This window comes from Danio rerio, chromosome 10, assembly GCF_049306965.1.
Source record: "Danio rerio strain Tuebingen ecotype United States chromosome 10, GRCz12tu, whole genome shotgun sequence".
Lineage (NCBI taxonomy): Eukaryota > Metazoa > Chordata > Actinopteri > Cypriniformes > Danionidae > Danio > Danio rerio.
This window is the reverse complement of record NC_133185.1, coordinates 41484492-41499283: the sequence shown is the minus strand read 5'-3', so window position 1 is coordinate 41499283 and position 14792 is coordinate 41484492. Positions and strand designations below refer to the sequence as shown.

Genomic DNA, 14792 nt, shown 5'->3' with positions numbered 1-14792 from the left:
ATATTTTCAGATTTTTCTTATTATATGTATTAATTGTGATACTTTTACCATAAACTGACATATCAATCATAGAGCCTGATATTTTAGAAATTATGGGATGTGTTGAAAAAAAAACGCATTGAGTGTGTTAACTAGCAACATTAGGAGCTTACAAATGCCATCCAATTTCTTTTTCTAAGTGGGCAATTAAAGGGTTAAAGATTAAATAAAGCGGTAAAAACCTTTGCAAGTTAATATAATATTCAATAATATTCAAAGCATAAACTGATGTTCATCATAAATGGTGCTTATTCACTTTTCATGAAAAAATTAATGATACTATTTACACTATTACTACTTTCTGAGATTTTAGGAGGGGTGTTTGTGTTGTGCATCAATAAGGACAATCTTAGTGAAAGTAAAATACTTTTTAAAATAAATATATACTTTAATGAAACTATTGCTAGATTTTATCATAAATAAATAAATAAGGTGACACGGTGGCTCAGTGACACGGTGGCTGGTTCGAGCCTCTGCTGGGTGAGTTGGCATTTCTGTGTGGAGTTTGCATGTTCTCCCCGTGTTCGCATGGGTTTCCTCGGGGTGTTCTGGTTTCCCCCACAGTCTAAAGACATGCGCTATAGGTGAATTGAATAAACTAAATTGGTTGCAGTGTATGTGTGTGAATGAGTGTGTACGGGTGTTTCCCAGTACTGGGTTGCAGCTGGAAGGGCAATTGCTGCGTAAACAATATGTTGGATAAATTGGTGGTTCATTCCGCTGTGGAGACCTTCAATGAATAAAGGGACTAGGCGGAAGAAAAATTTATGAATTAATTAATTAATTAACGAATGACTGAATGAATGAATGAATTAAATAATTAATTACTAAATGGATGAATGAATGAATTATAAATGTAATAAATTAATGAATAAATAAATGAATTAATTAATTAATTAAATAATGAATGAATGAATGAATAACTTAATTAAATAAATAAATAAATAAATAAATGGATAAAATAATAAATGAATAAAATAATAAATGAATGAATGAATGATTGAATGAATTAATGGATAATTGAATTATTGAATAAATCAATGAATGGATGGATAAAATATTTAATTAATAAATTAATGAATGAAAGAATAAATAATTGAATGAATGAATGAATGAATGAATGAATGAATGAATGAATGAATGAATGAATCAATAAATGAATGAATGAAATAATGAATTATTGAATTATTGAATGAATGAATTAATTAATGAATGAATGAAAGTAATGAATGAATTAAATAATGAATGAATGAATGAATAAATGAATCAATTAATTAATTAAATAATGAATGAATAAAATAATGAATGAATAAATGAATAAAAGAATGAATCAATAATTGAATGAATGAATGAATGAATGAATGAATGAATGAATGAATGAATGAATGAATGAATACCCCACCAGGAGTCAATAACAGATTTCTTATCTATTGCCTTTAGTTTCTGGCCCCACACTTTTCATAAACTTCTATAATCAAAGTTAAATTAAATAATTATTCATCATTAAACTTTATTTTAGTGTGATTTTCAACAAGTGCATACCCACACATCAATTTATTCATTCATTCATTAATGTTTCTTTGGCTCAGTCCCTGTATTAATCTGGGGTCGCCACAGCGGAATGAACTGCCAATTTATCCAGCATATGTTTTACGCAGCGGATGCCCTTCCAGCTGCAACCTAGTACTTGGAAACACCTATACACACTCATATACCGCCAATTTAGTTCATCCAACTCACCTATAGCGCATGTCTTTGGACTGTGGGGTAAACCGGAGCACCCAGAGGAAACCCACGCCAACACAGGGAAAACTTGCAAACTCCACAGATATGCCAACTGCCCCAGCCGGGACTCGAACCAGCGACCTTCCTGATGTGAGGCGACAGTGCTACCCACTGAGCCACCATGCATCAATTTATTTAAAAAATAAAATAAATAGATGAAAAATATAAATGATCACTATATGAATCAAAAAGCAACATAATAAAGCAGTAATCGATAACACCTTTGTGAGTACACAAGTGTGTCAGTAACGGCGCGTGTGTGTGTGTGTGTTCAGTGCGCGTGTGTGCGCGCGCGTCAGTGAGCGTGCGCCTGTATTGAGGAGCGCATGGGGCTACAGCTGCTCTTTATAAACAATAGAAGACTACACGGGCATCAATTCCCCATCAGCCTCCCTTGGCGGTTTATCTGCTGCCCCCAGTCCCACACAATATGAATTTGCATAATTTCTTCCAAGATTTAGTCATTAACATGCATAGGCTTCGGTTCTTGCGTGTGTTTATGGTATGAAATTAATCTGGCTTCTAAATTATGGCCTAGATAGAAATGCATATGTTAAGCCATTGCTCTCTCTCTCTCTCTTTCAGATGTTGTGGTGTTTGTTTAGATAGATAGATAGATAGATAGATAGATAGATAGATAGATAGATAGATAGATAGATAGATAGATAGATAGATAGATAGATAGATAGATAGATAGATAGATAGATAGATAGATAGATAGATAGATAGATAGATAGATAGATGGATAGATGGATGGATGGATGAATGGATAGACAGACAGGCAGAGATAGATAGATAGATAGATAGATAGATAGATAGATAGATAGATAGATAGATAGATAGATAGATAGATAGATAGATAGATAGATAGATAGATAGATAGATAGATAGATAGATAGATAGATAGATAGATAGATAGATGGATAGATGGATGGATGGATGAATGGATAGACAGACAGGCAGAGATAGATAGATAGATAGATAGATAGATAGATAGATAGATAGATAGATAGATAGATAGATAGATAGATAGATAGATAGATAGATAGATAGATAGATAGATAGATAGATAGATAGATAGATAGATAGATAGATAGGTAGATATAAACTAACTTCTTCCCCAGTTTTCTGTGAAAATTACATATCTTAAATATGCAAACAAGGCATAATTTAATTAAATATTCTGTAATTTACACATATTTATAGCATAATAACTGGAATATTGAATTTATCCAAATTATTTTGACTCTTTTTAGTAAAGTCAATGAGATTTGGGGTGTCTCTTTTATAATTACAATGCTGCAATATAAAAAAAAATATATATATATATTTGTAAAAAAAAAAACATGGTATATAAACAGGAATATCCCTTCGCAAAAATCTCCAGAGATAAAGTTATTTGAGTGAAACAAAAATACGAATACGTAGGCTATTATAATTAATATCAGTACAGAAGCAGATTGAACATAAGATATAATAATAGGCTGCGAAGAGTAAAATAATAGTCGTTGTGTAACATTCACTGCTCTCTGATACTGTTTATCTTCTTAAATTAATATTTTCATTAAAAAATGTAGGCAAATAAATTGGTTATCGGTTTAATGTGTATTATATAGTATTATTAATATCCTAGAAGTATACGATTAACACATTAATACAGAAATATTGATCATTACTTTAGTGTCCTGACATTTAATTATTCAAATCAAACATTCCGCAGAAACACTCTTCAGACGTTTTTAATAGTGAATCATGTCAGAACTGTGTCATTAATCAGCATTTGATGCTTAAAACCAAACCTCACAGATTAAGCCGCTTATATAAATATGATTTATAATTGCATATTTTGGTTAAAATCTGACTCTGGTGTTTGTATAGAGTCTGATCGAAGCGGGATGTCAGCTGGACCGAGCGCTCTTTCATTCGGTGTTTTCCACCTCACAGCATCGCCGAGAATGCACACCGAGTCAGTCATTCATTCAGCACACACGGAACACAGTACTACTACAGCCAACACAGTACACACAGCCTTTGCTTTAAGCTGAGACAAGAAACACACACAAACACTCCGTATTTTGTATTAACGCGCCATTTAAAACACTCGTGACGTTTCACAAAGGGCAGCCAATCGCGGGTGGGCTGTTATTAGGACAATGGAAAGCGCTCAGCTAATCAGAGGAATGTTCGCCGTAGCGGGAGCCAATGGGATGAGAGCGCTATTGAGAGTAATGCTAGAGGGTTGAGAGAGCAGACTACTGCGTAGGGCTATTACATCCACATACAGCCATTGCAGTACATTCACTATCCAGACAAGACAGTGGTAAGTGTCAGCTTGTAGACATTTCAAAGTGTGGGGTAAGTACAGAAATGGCAGGAAAAGGACAGGAAAGCATATTAAATTTAATATTGGCTTATAAACGAGCTATTTTATCGGCGGAGGAATTTTTATTAGACGTAAAATAACATTGAGGGTATTATCCCCTCAGAATTAGATCGAGAATAACCTCAGCTTTTTAATTTATTTATTGACGACCCCCTTAAAAAATATATCGTAAATATTCGGTTTTATTCGAGCGGTTGAAATGCGCGAAAATACGTTAATTCGAAAAAATAACGTTAAACGGACAACTGGATGACAGAATTGCATACAAACAAGGTCTATAGACGGTGATAGTGCCAGCAAGCAGCCATTGCAGCGCTTTACGAGGGATGTCTGTCAGAAGAACACAGCGAACTACGAGAAACGATAAGAAAGAAAATAAGCGGACTGGCGAAAAAATTAAAGCACATCGCCATTCGTGTGTATGCGGGTTTTTACGCTTGGTGGTGTTGAAATGACAAAGATACTAGCGAAAAAAGATCACCTCAGGAGCTGCGCTTTACTGTAATGGCTGACTGTACTCGCATAGGAAACAAGGCAAAGCCATAGAGCTGTACACAGGCGCAGTTCGCTTCAACTTTTTCAGATCGTGTTTTCAACCCCGCCGCGCTCAAAGTACGCCGTTTTTACATCGGAAAATAAAAATTCCATCTCTCCTCTTTCCAACGCGGGTATTTTGGTATTTTTCCGTGCGTGAGAAGGGTGTTAAAATGAGAGTTAAAGTGAGGTAGGTGATGCTTCCCCCTATTGCAAAGCGGTGTAATGGCTGAGCGCTGACACAAAGAGAAGGAGCCATATTCTCAGTGTTAGTGCATGAAGACAAGCGGCCATTGCGAGCCTACTGCAAACTCTGCACAGCACAGAGCCAATGTATTACTATACACCGAGCGAATGCACTGGGCTTTTTGCGATGGAAACAATTTTCGGTCAGGAAAACCGACCGCGCCGTTTGTTTGTCGTGTCCAAAAGCGAGCAGGAAGGCGGGTGGAGACATTTTAGGGGGACTTTCTTTCATGAAGAAGGCTTTCTCACAAAATGGAAGAAGAAATATTGCCGTCGTTGTTGACCTCCTTTCCTTCAGCAAGACGAGAGTGTGCGCCATTGCTATTTGAACGGTGCATAGAGAGAAACGGGCTGTTTTCAACGGGGAACACGGCGAAAGTGAACTCGAATTTAACACGTTTTAACAGTTTTTGTGATGTCGCGCACACTTTGGCACACAAAAGAACTTTAATTAACTCACTTATTTTCGCATTTTTAACTTTGAAAAAATGCGATTTTCCGAAAGTTTGAGTATTTATAACAACTTTTTGACGTTTCAAAAGTGCACAACAACACTTTATTTTAAAAAGCATTATTGTAAAATGATCATGTTTACATAAGAAATCATAGCATTTGTCGTGAAGAAGGAAAAAAGCTCTGAGCTTTTTAAACATCATCCTAAACAACTAAATTAATTTGAAAAGATCGCTCGTGTTATAAAACCAAAATAATAATTTAGATAATTGAGTTCGATATGAAAATAATGACTAATAAAATCACATATTTTAGGTGTAGAATTTAATAACGTTTCATATTTATTATTTAATTATTATATATATTTTTTAATAATCATTTTTTTCCTTAATTTAATTTAAGATATTTAGGATAAAGATGGGGAAGGATCCAACCATATCAAGGGGCAAACTGTCATCTTATGCATACTTTGTCCATATCTGCCAGTTCATATGTATTGTTTAATTTATTTAGCTATTATAATGTTTTAATTATCATTAATTTTCTTAAAATCTATTTAAGATATTTAGGATAAAGATGGCAAAACGACCCATCAAAACCAAGGGGCAAAATGTAATCTTATGCATACTTTGTCCAGACCTACCATTTCATATCTATTGTTTAATTTATTATACTTTTTAAGAAATTTAATTAAAGATATTTAGGATAAAGATCGGGAAGGATCCAACAAATCCAAGAGGCAAAATGTCATATTATGCATACTTAGTTCAGACCTGCCATTTAATATCTATTGTTTAAATTATTAGTATAATTTTTTAATTATCTTTTTTTTTTCTTAAATTTAATTTAAGATATTTAGACAAAATATGGGGAATGATCCAACAGAACCAAAGGGCAAAATGTCGTCTTATGCAAGCTTTGTCTGGATCGGTCTTTTTAAATCTATTGTTTAATTTTATTAACTTATAATTTTTTTAAAAATTCAATCAAAGATTTTTAGGATAAAGATGGAGAAGGATCCAACTATATCAAGTGGCAAACTGTCATCTTACGCATACTTTGTCCAGACCTGCCATTTCATATCTATTGTTTAATTTATTTAATTATAATTTTTTTAATGATCTTTTTTTTTTCTTAATTTAAATTTAAGATATTTCAGCAAAGATAAGAAGGGATCCAACAAAACCAAGAGACAAAATGTCGTTCTATGCCATTTTTGCCTGGACCGGCCATTTCATATTTATTGTTTATTTTATTAAAATATTAATTAAAAAAATTTAAATTAAAGATTTTTAGGATAAAGATGGTAAAGGATCCAACAAAACCAAGGGTCAAACTGTCATCTTACGCATACTTTGGCCTGACCTGCCATTTCATATCTATTGCTTGATTGATTTAGTTATTATAATTTTATAATTATCTTTTTTTTTCTTACATTTAATTTAAAATATTTAGGATAAAGGGGTATAAACAATAGAAGAATCCAACAAAACCAAAAGAAAAATGTCCTCTTACACATACTTTGTTCTGACCTGCCATTTCATATCTGTTGTTTTGTTGATTAAATTATTATAATTTTTTAATAATATTTTTTTTATTCAATTTAAGATATTTAGGCAAAGATGGGGAAGGATCCGACAAAACCAAGGGGCAAAATGTCCTCTTACGCATACTTTGTCCAGACTTGCCGAGAGGAGCACAAGAAGAAACACCCCGAGGCGACGGTCAACTTTTCTGAGTTTTCCAAAAAGTGCTCAGAGCGATGGAAGGTCAGTCACACCTCTCATTTACATCGTGTTAAAGCCCTTTTCCCCTCCTATCCCAACTTTTTTTCTTCTTTCCTTCCTCAGACTATGTCAGCCAAAGAAAAAGGGAAGTTTGAAGACATGGCCAAACTGGACAAGGCACGTTACGAGAGGGAGATGAAGAACTACATTCCACCCAAAGGCGAGAAGAAGAAGAGGTTTAAGGACCCCAATGCTCCCAAGAGACCCCCGTAAGCATCTCACCCATTCATGAGGATGCATTGGTGAAGAGTTTAAAAAAAAAATCTAATTTTTAATTTTTTTTTTTATCAAATCTGTCCAAAAAGGTCTGCCTTCTTCATTTTCTGCTCCGAGTTCCGACCCAAGGTGAAAGAAGAGACCCCGGGTCTGTCTATCGGAGACGTGGCCAAGAGACTGGGTGAGATGTGGAACAAAATATCATCTGAAGAGAAGCAGCCGTACGAGAAGAAGGCCGCCAAGCTGAAGGAGAAGTACGAGAAGGTGAGAAAATCAGTTTTATTCAAGTGATGATTAAACAAAGATCGTAGTGATCTGTTAATATTCTCATTTTGGAAGTTACTGTTCAGACAACACTTCATTTTCTTGATAAAACAATCAAGTTGACTCAAATGATAAAGGATTGTTCCAAAAATATAACCTAAATGTGATATAATAATTATATAAACATAAATATAAAATAAGAAATTAAAAATATTAATTAATTAAATAGTGTTTTTGCCTGCACTTATATTTTGATGACCCTTTTTTTACGTTCATCAGAAAGAATATTCACAAATATCACTCGAGTCACTGCTTTCTGTACTGAGTTATCCAACAGATCAACACACAGAGTGAAGAACTAATTAAAGCATGTGCAGTCTATACTCTGAATTTACTGTACAGCTGACATACTGTGTGGGAATTTGAGGAAATTTAAACATCTCGAATATCTTATTTCAGGACATCGCTGCCTATCGCTCTAAAGGCAAAGTGGGAGGAGGCGCAGCCAAAGCCCCATCCAAGCCAGACAAGGCTAACGATGAGGACGAAGACGACGACGAAGAGGAGGACGAAGATGACGATGATGAAGAGGAGGAGGATGACGAGTAGATAAATAACGTTTAGAGCTTAGCTTGTTGTCTATAAAGCATTTAACCCCCTTGTACACTTTACTGAGGCCATAAAATGGGTAAATAAAAAAAGAAAAGTAAAAAAATCAAATAAGGCTGTGTATATGATATGTTTTTAAGCTGTACAGTTTCTTTTGTTTCCTTTTTTTTGTATAGTTAACACTACAGAAGTGTCATCTGTGTTCGTCCGAATGCCCCAACCCTTGATTTAGTTCTTAGTTTGATTTCTTAAACATGGTTCCAACACCACTATCCTTGCCTGGTACAGTTAAAAAAAATAAATAAATGGGGGTTGTAAAATTGTCTTGGGTTCAGTGGAGTTTTAGACGTGCGCAGCACACAACCTAGTTTCATGTGAGGTTGTAGTTCATATCTTAATGTACTTTTCGTTTGTTTACTTTTTTGTTATTTTCAGATCAAATATCATCATCATTAGTAAATTGCCGTATCAAAGTTATTTTACTGTATTTTGAATACCACTGTAATTGCAGAAATGATTCAACAATGTAATTGTTTTGTTCTGGTATGCTTCTGACATCAATAAACTTTTTTTTAAATAAAGTCGTTCTTTTTTCCCCATTTCTTTACATCATCTGATTGGCATGTTGGCTGTGTTAACCTTAATAAGGGGATTTATCTGATATTCATTAACCTATTTTTAATTAGCTTGTTTTACTATATGAATCAAACAAACTGATATTTTACTCATAATGTGCAAACTAAATAACTTTAATAATGTCTAATGCATTTCCCAGTGATGGGTTGCTGCTGGAAGGGAATCCGCTGCGTAAAACTTTTGCTGGATGAGTTGGTGGTTCATTCCGCTGTGGCGACCCCAGATTAATAAAGGGACCAAGCCGAAATGTCTAATGTTGGGGTAACACGGTGACTCAGTGGTTAGCACTGTCGCCCCACAGCAAGAAGGTCGCTGGTACGAGTCCTGGATGGGTCAGTTGGTGGTCTGCGTGGAGTTTGCATGCTCTCCCCACGTTGGCGTGTCCAAAGACATGCTGTACAGGTGGATTGAATAAACTAAATTGGCCTTTGTGCATGAGTGTGTTTGGATGTTTCCTAGTACTGTGTTGTAGCTGGAATTTGCTGTGTAAAACATATGCTGGATAAGTTGACAGTTCATTCCACTGTGGCGACCCCTGATTAATAAAGGGACTAAGCTGAAGGAAAATGAGTGAATAATGGCTTGTTTTACTAAATGAATGAAACTTGTAATCAAATTCATGTCAAACAATTTAAACATTAATGGAAGAGCTAAATTTGCAAACTTTATATCAGGGGTCACCAAACTTTCTCCTGGAGGGCCAACACAATCTCACGCCAATTCGTTACTTTTTCATTTAGTGGCTAATTCGTATGAATTCGTACAATTTAAGTACTGCAGAGTTTAGCTCCAACCCTAATCAAACACACCTGAACCAGATAATCATGGTCTTTTTTGGTATCCTTGAAACATCCAGGCAGGTGTATTGAGGCAAGTTGGAGCTAAACCCTGAAGGGACACCGGCCCTCCAGGACCGAGATTGGTGACCCCTGCTCTATACAAACTTAATGTCTAGTGTGGGGTGGCACGGTGACTTAGTGGTTAGCATTATCGCCTCACAGCAAGAAGGTCGCTGGTTCGAATCCCGGTTTGGGCCATTTCTGTGTGGAGTTTGCATGTTCTCCCCGTGTTTGCGTGGATTTCCTCTGGATGTTCCGGTTTCCCCCACAGTCCAAAGACATGCGCTATAGGTAAATTGAATACAATTCTCTGTATTGTGTGTGAATGAGAGTGTACAGGTGTTTCACAGTACTGGGATGCGGCTGGAAGGGCATCCGCTGAGTAAAACATATGCTGGATAAGTTGTCGGTTCATTACCCGGTGGCGACCTCTGAGGGAGAATGAATGAATAAATAAATAAATAAATGAAACAAAATCCCACCTGGGATCATATACATTCCCTTTAGTTTCTGGCCCCCCATACTATATAAACTTCTATAATCAAAGTTAAACCAAATAATTTGTTCATTATTAAGGGCATCCGCTGTGTGAAATTAGAATAGTTGGCGGTTCATTGTGGCGATCTCTAAAATAGAGACTAAGCTAAAAGAAAATGAATGCATGTCTAATGTAAATCTGTTATGATTTGAACTTTTTATTGATTTTCTTATTTGCAAATATGCAGATGAATATCAAATACAGAGCATTAACATTAAAGCAGAACAATACAAAATAAAGAAATTAATTCCGTCATAACTGAGAAAATAAACCAAACCAAAACAAATACAAAAAAGAGGAAGGGTGGGTTGACAATAGCATATGCTTAATTATTATTTTGTCCCCTTACATATTTGGATTGTGGGTCACAGAAATTCAGAAATGGTCCCTATTCATCAAAATACATTTCAATCTTTCCATGTGGACTGTAGGAAAGATTTTGTTAAGCTGTTTTTATTATTAAAGACCAACTCATTCTAAGACCAATATGACTAAAGATTGCAAAAACAATGAGCTGGATTGATTGATGTGTATTTTTGTGCAGTATAATAATTGTAATATATATATATATATATATATATATATATATATATATATATATATATATATATATATATATATATATATATATATATATATATATGAATGTATGGTTTTAACACCACACACTGAGCCAGTTTTGAGGCCTTCGTGTGTTTTTCGTGACAAACACGGGCTTAAAAAGAGCACATGAACGAATCACCAGATGAAAATCTTGATTAATCCGAGCCGCCTGCTGTTCATCTGCTCAAACTGCATAGTTTTAGTGGTGTACAGCGCCACCAGACGAGTGTTTTGCGCCACTGTCATATGTTTATAGAGGCCGTGACTCTTCAATCTGATTATATCAGCTGCTCTCCGTCCATGCCATCATCATTTTCATGCCCTTATTTCTGAGCTTGGATTTCCTGTGGGTAGTATACAACTGCATAGATCCTGTGGTAAAGATACATTTGTTGATTACAAACTATATATTGGGGTCGAGGGGTTTTCAGTCAGTCAGTCAGTCAGTCAGTCAGTTAGTCAGTCATTCAGTCAGTCAGTCAGTCAGTCAGTCAGTCAGTCAGTCAGTCAGTCAGTCAATCAATCAATCAATCAAAATATAATTAACACCAATTGTTAGATTTACTTATTATTTATTTATTTATTTATTAGTATTTTGTATTTCTAATGTATCTTTATAGATTTATATTATGAACATATTTGTACTGTTTTAGTGTATTAAAAGCCTAAAAAGGATTACCCATTGGATAGAAACCATTGATGCAACGGGTGCTTTAAACTGTAGCAAAGTTACACTGCATTGTTCCAAACAGAAATAATAATAATAATAATAATAATAATAATAATAATAATAATAATAATAATACTATTTATAATGATAATATTAATGATAATAATGATAATAACAATAATATTAATAATAGTGATACTACTACTACTACTACAAAAAATAAAAAAATTAAAATAATAATAATAATGATAATAATAATATTAATAATAATTATACTACTACTACTACAACAAATTATAATAATACTCATTATAATAATAATGATAATAACAATAATAATGATAATAATAATAATAATTAACATGATGATAAAATAATAATAATAGTTTTAATAATATTTTAATAATATAAATAACAATAATAATAATAATAATAATAATAATAATAATAATAATAATAATAGTATTATTATTATTATTAATAACAATATTAAATAAATAAATAAATAAATAAATAAATAAATAAATAAATAAATAAATAAATAAATAAATAAATAATTTTGTGTGCATTAGAGTATAGCCAGTTTACTTGAAATAAAAAAAATCTGAAAAAAATGAGGGAAAAAATCCCTATCAAAGATTTTGGCAACAGTTTATCAAGGACACACAGTAAAATGTTCATCAGTGTAACTGATTATATGCCAAAAAGTCTTATATTTATACAGTTTTTTCTCAGTGGCTTTGGTGCATTTTTCACTACACTATTTACATTTGCACAACAGTTAATGCATTTCTCAAAACAATCAGTCATTTGTGCAGATCATAGTAGCAGTTTCTCATTCCTTTCAACACATTGCAAATGCTTTCGGACATGCATCAATTGCTTTTACACAACTCTCTGCTGTTTATAACATTATCATCTGCTTGTCATGTCAGTCATAATAAACTAAACGTGTGAATGCTGAATAGTCATTCCATATAGAACTAATAGTCCTCATTTCATTACTTGAGTCATTACATACAAAAATGTTGAACTTGTTGTCAAAATCTGTCAAGAAAATGTATTAACTTTTAAAAAATCAAAACTTTTAAAATGTATTTTTTTCTAAAAATGTCTTACAGTTTTTCTCAGTCGCTTTGCTGCATTTCTCACAACACTAGTGCATTGCATTTGCAATTACAAACTGCAAAACCTAGCTGATAACCTGCAAAAGCGTGTCACTTGCTCAAAATGGTTCATTCCTCAAAAGCAAGTATTGATGTCAATGAAAGTGTCAGTGTGATCAAGATGAAAAGTCATGACACCATTGTTTATGAACAAGATAGTCAAATGGCTTTGTCATGTTTTCATTATGACAGTTTACTCGGTACATTTTTTCCAATGCAATAGACAGACATTTGAAAACTACAGAATGTTTTACATGTTTACTGAATTTGCTCTTTACAATCCTAATTTATTCACAGCATTGTGCAGAACAGTAAATACACCCTTATTTACAACAAACATAAACTCCCTTTGGGTAGAGCTGTGCACAACTGTAGACAATATTGCAGAACATATTGGAACTGAACCTACAACACACAAAGGTCTGTAAATCATTCAGGAAATTGTTCAATTTAGAAGACACTTTCAGGAAAATAAAGATTTAATTTAAAAAAAAATAATACTTGCTATATTTTGAAAACTAGTTCAACATTTTTGTATGTAATGACTCAAGTAATGAAATGAGAACTATTACTTTTATATGGACTGACTATTCAGCATTTACAAGTTAAGTTACAGTTTTTCTCAGTCGCTTTGGTGCGTTTCTCACAACACCAGTGCATTTCTGTACAACAGTTAATGCATTTCTCAAAACAAAAAGTACAAACTGCAAAACCTAGCTGATAACCTGCAAAAGCGTGTCACTTGCTCGAATGGATAGTTCATTCCTCAAAAGCAAGTATCGATGTCAATGAAAGTGTCAGTATCATCAAGATGAAGAGTCCCGACACCATTGTTTATGAACAAGATAGTCAAATGGCTTTGTCATGTTTTCATTATGACAGTTTACTCTGGACATTTTTTCCAATAAAGTCAGCTTTTGGTGACACTTCCTGAAAATGCTCAAGACAGCACTATATGCTATTTGCACTGAAAATTGAAAACTACAGTAAAGTTAGACATCACTGCATTTAGTGAGGTATCTGAGAACAAGACACTGAATATGTATGTTTCACATGTTTACTGCATTTGCTCTTTGCATTTCTAATTTATTCACAGCATTGTGCAGAACAGTAAATACACCCTTATTTACAACAAGCATAAGCTTCCTTTGGGTAGAGCTGTGCACAACTGTAGACAATATTGCAGTACATATTGGAACTGAACCTACAACACAGCTCTGTAATTCATTTATGAAATTGTTCAATTTAGAAGACATTTTTAGAAAAATAAAGATTTAATTTTGTTTTATAAATTTGCTAGACAGATTTTGACAACTAGTTCAACATTTTTGTGTGTAATGACTCAAGTAATGAAAAGAGGACTATTAGTTCTATATGGAATGACTATTCAGCATTTACAAGTTTATTTAATTTTGACTGACATAACATAAGCAGATGATAATGTTATTAATAGCAGAGAGTTGTGTGAAAGCAACTGATGCATGTCCAAAAGCATTTGCAATGTGTTGGAAGGAATGAGAAACTGCTACTATGATCTGCACAAATGACTGATTGTTTTGAGAAATGCATAAACTGTTGTGCAAATGTAAATAGTGTTGTGAGAAACGCACCAAAGCCACTGAGAAAAACTGTAAATTAAACAATTTTCTGATTGATTTACAGACCTGTGTGTGTTGGTTCCGTTCCAATATGCACTGCAATATTGTCTACAGTTGTGCACAGCTCTACCCAAAGGGAGTTTATGTTTGTTGTAAATAAGGGTGTATTTACTGTTCTGCACAATGCTGTGAATAAATTAGAAATGCAAATGCAAATGCAGTAAACATGTGAAACATACATATTCAGTGTCTTGTTCTCAGATACCTCACTAAATGCAGTGATGTCTAACTTTACTGTAGTTTTCAATTTTCAGTGCAAATAGCATATAGTGCTGTCTTGAGCATTTTCAGGAAGTGTCACCAAAAGCTGACTTTATTGGAAAAAATGTTCAGAGTAAACTGTCATAATGAAAACATGACAAAGCC

General features: G+C 33.7%; 1 protein-coding gene across 1 annotated transcript; it reads left to right on the top strand.

Moving 5' to 3' along the window:
- The first annotated feature begins 4088 nt into the window (after window positions 1–4088).
- Window positions 4089–8897, top strand: hmgb1a (high mobility group box 1a). The gene is given in 5 exon segments (NM_199555.3): window positions 4089–4144; window positions 7049–7209; window positions 7291–7436; window positions 7533–7707; window positions 8167–8897. Coding segments are annotated over 4 exon segments (618 nt in total). The 5' UTR covers window positions 4089–4144; window positions 7049–7062; the 3' UTR covers window positions 8317–8897.
- The last annotated feature ends 5895 nt before the right edge of the window (window positions 8898–14792 follow it).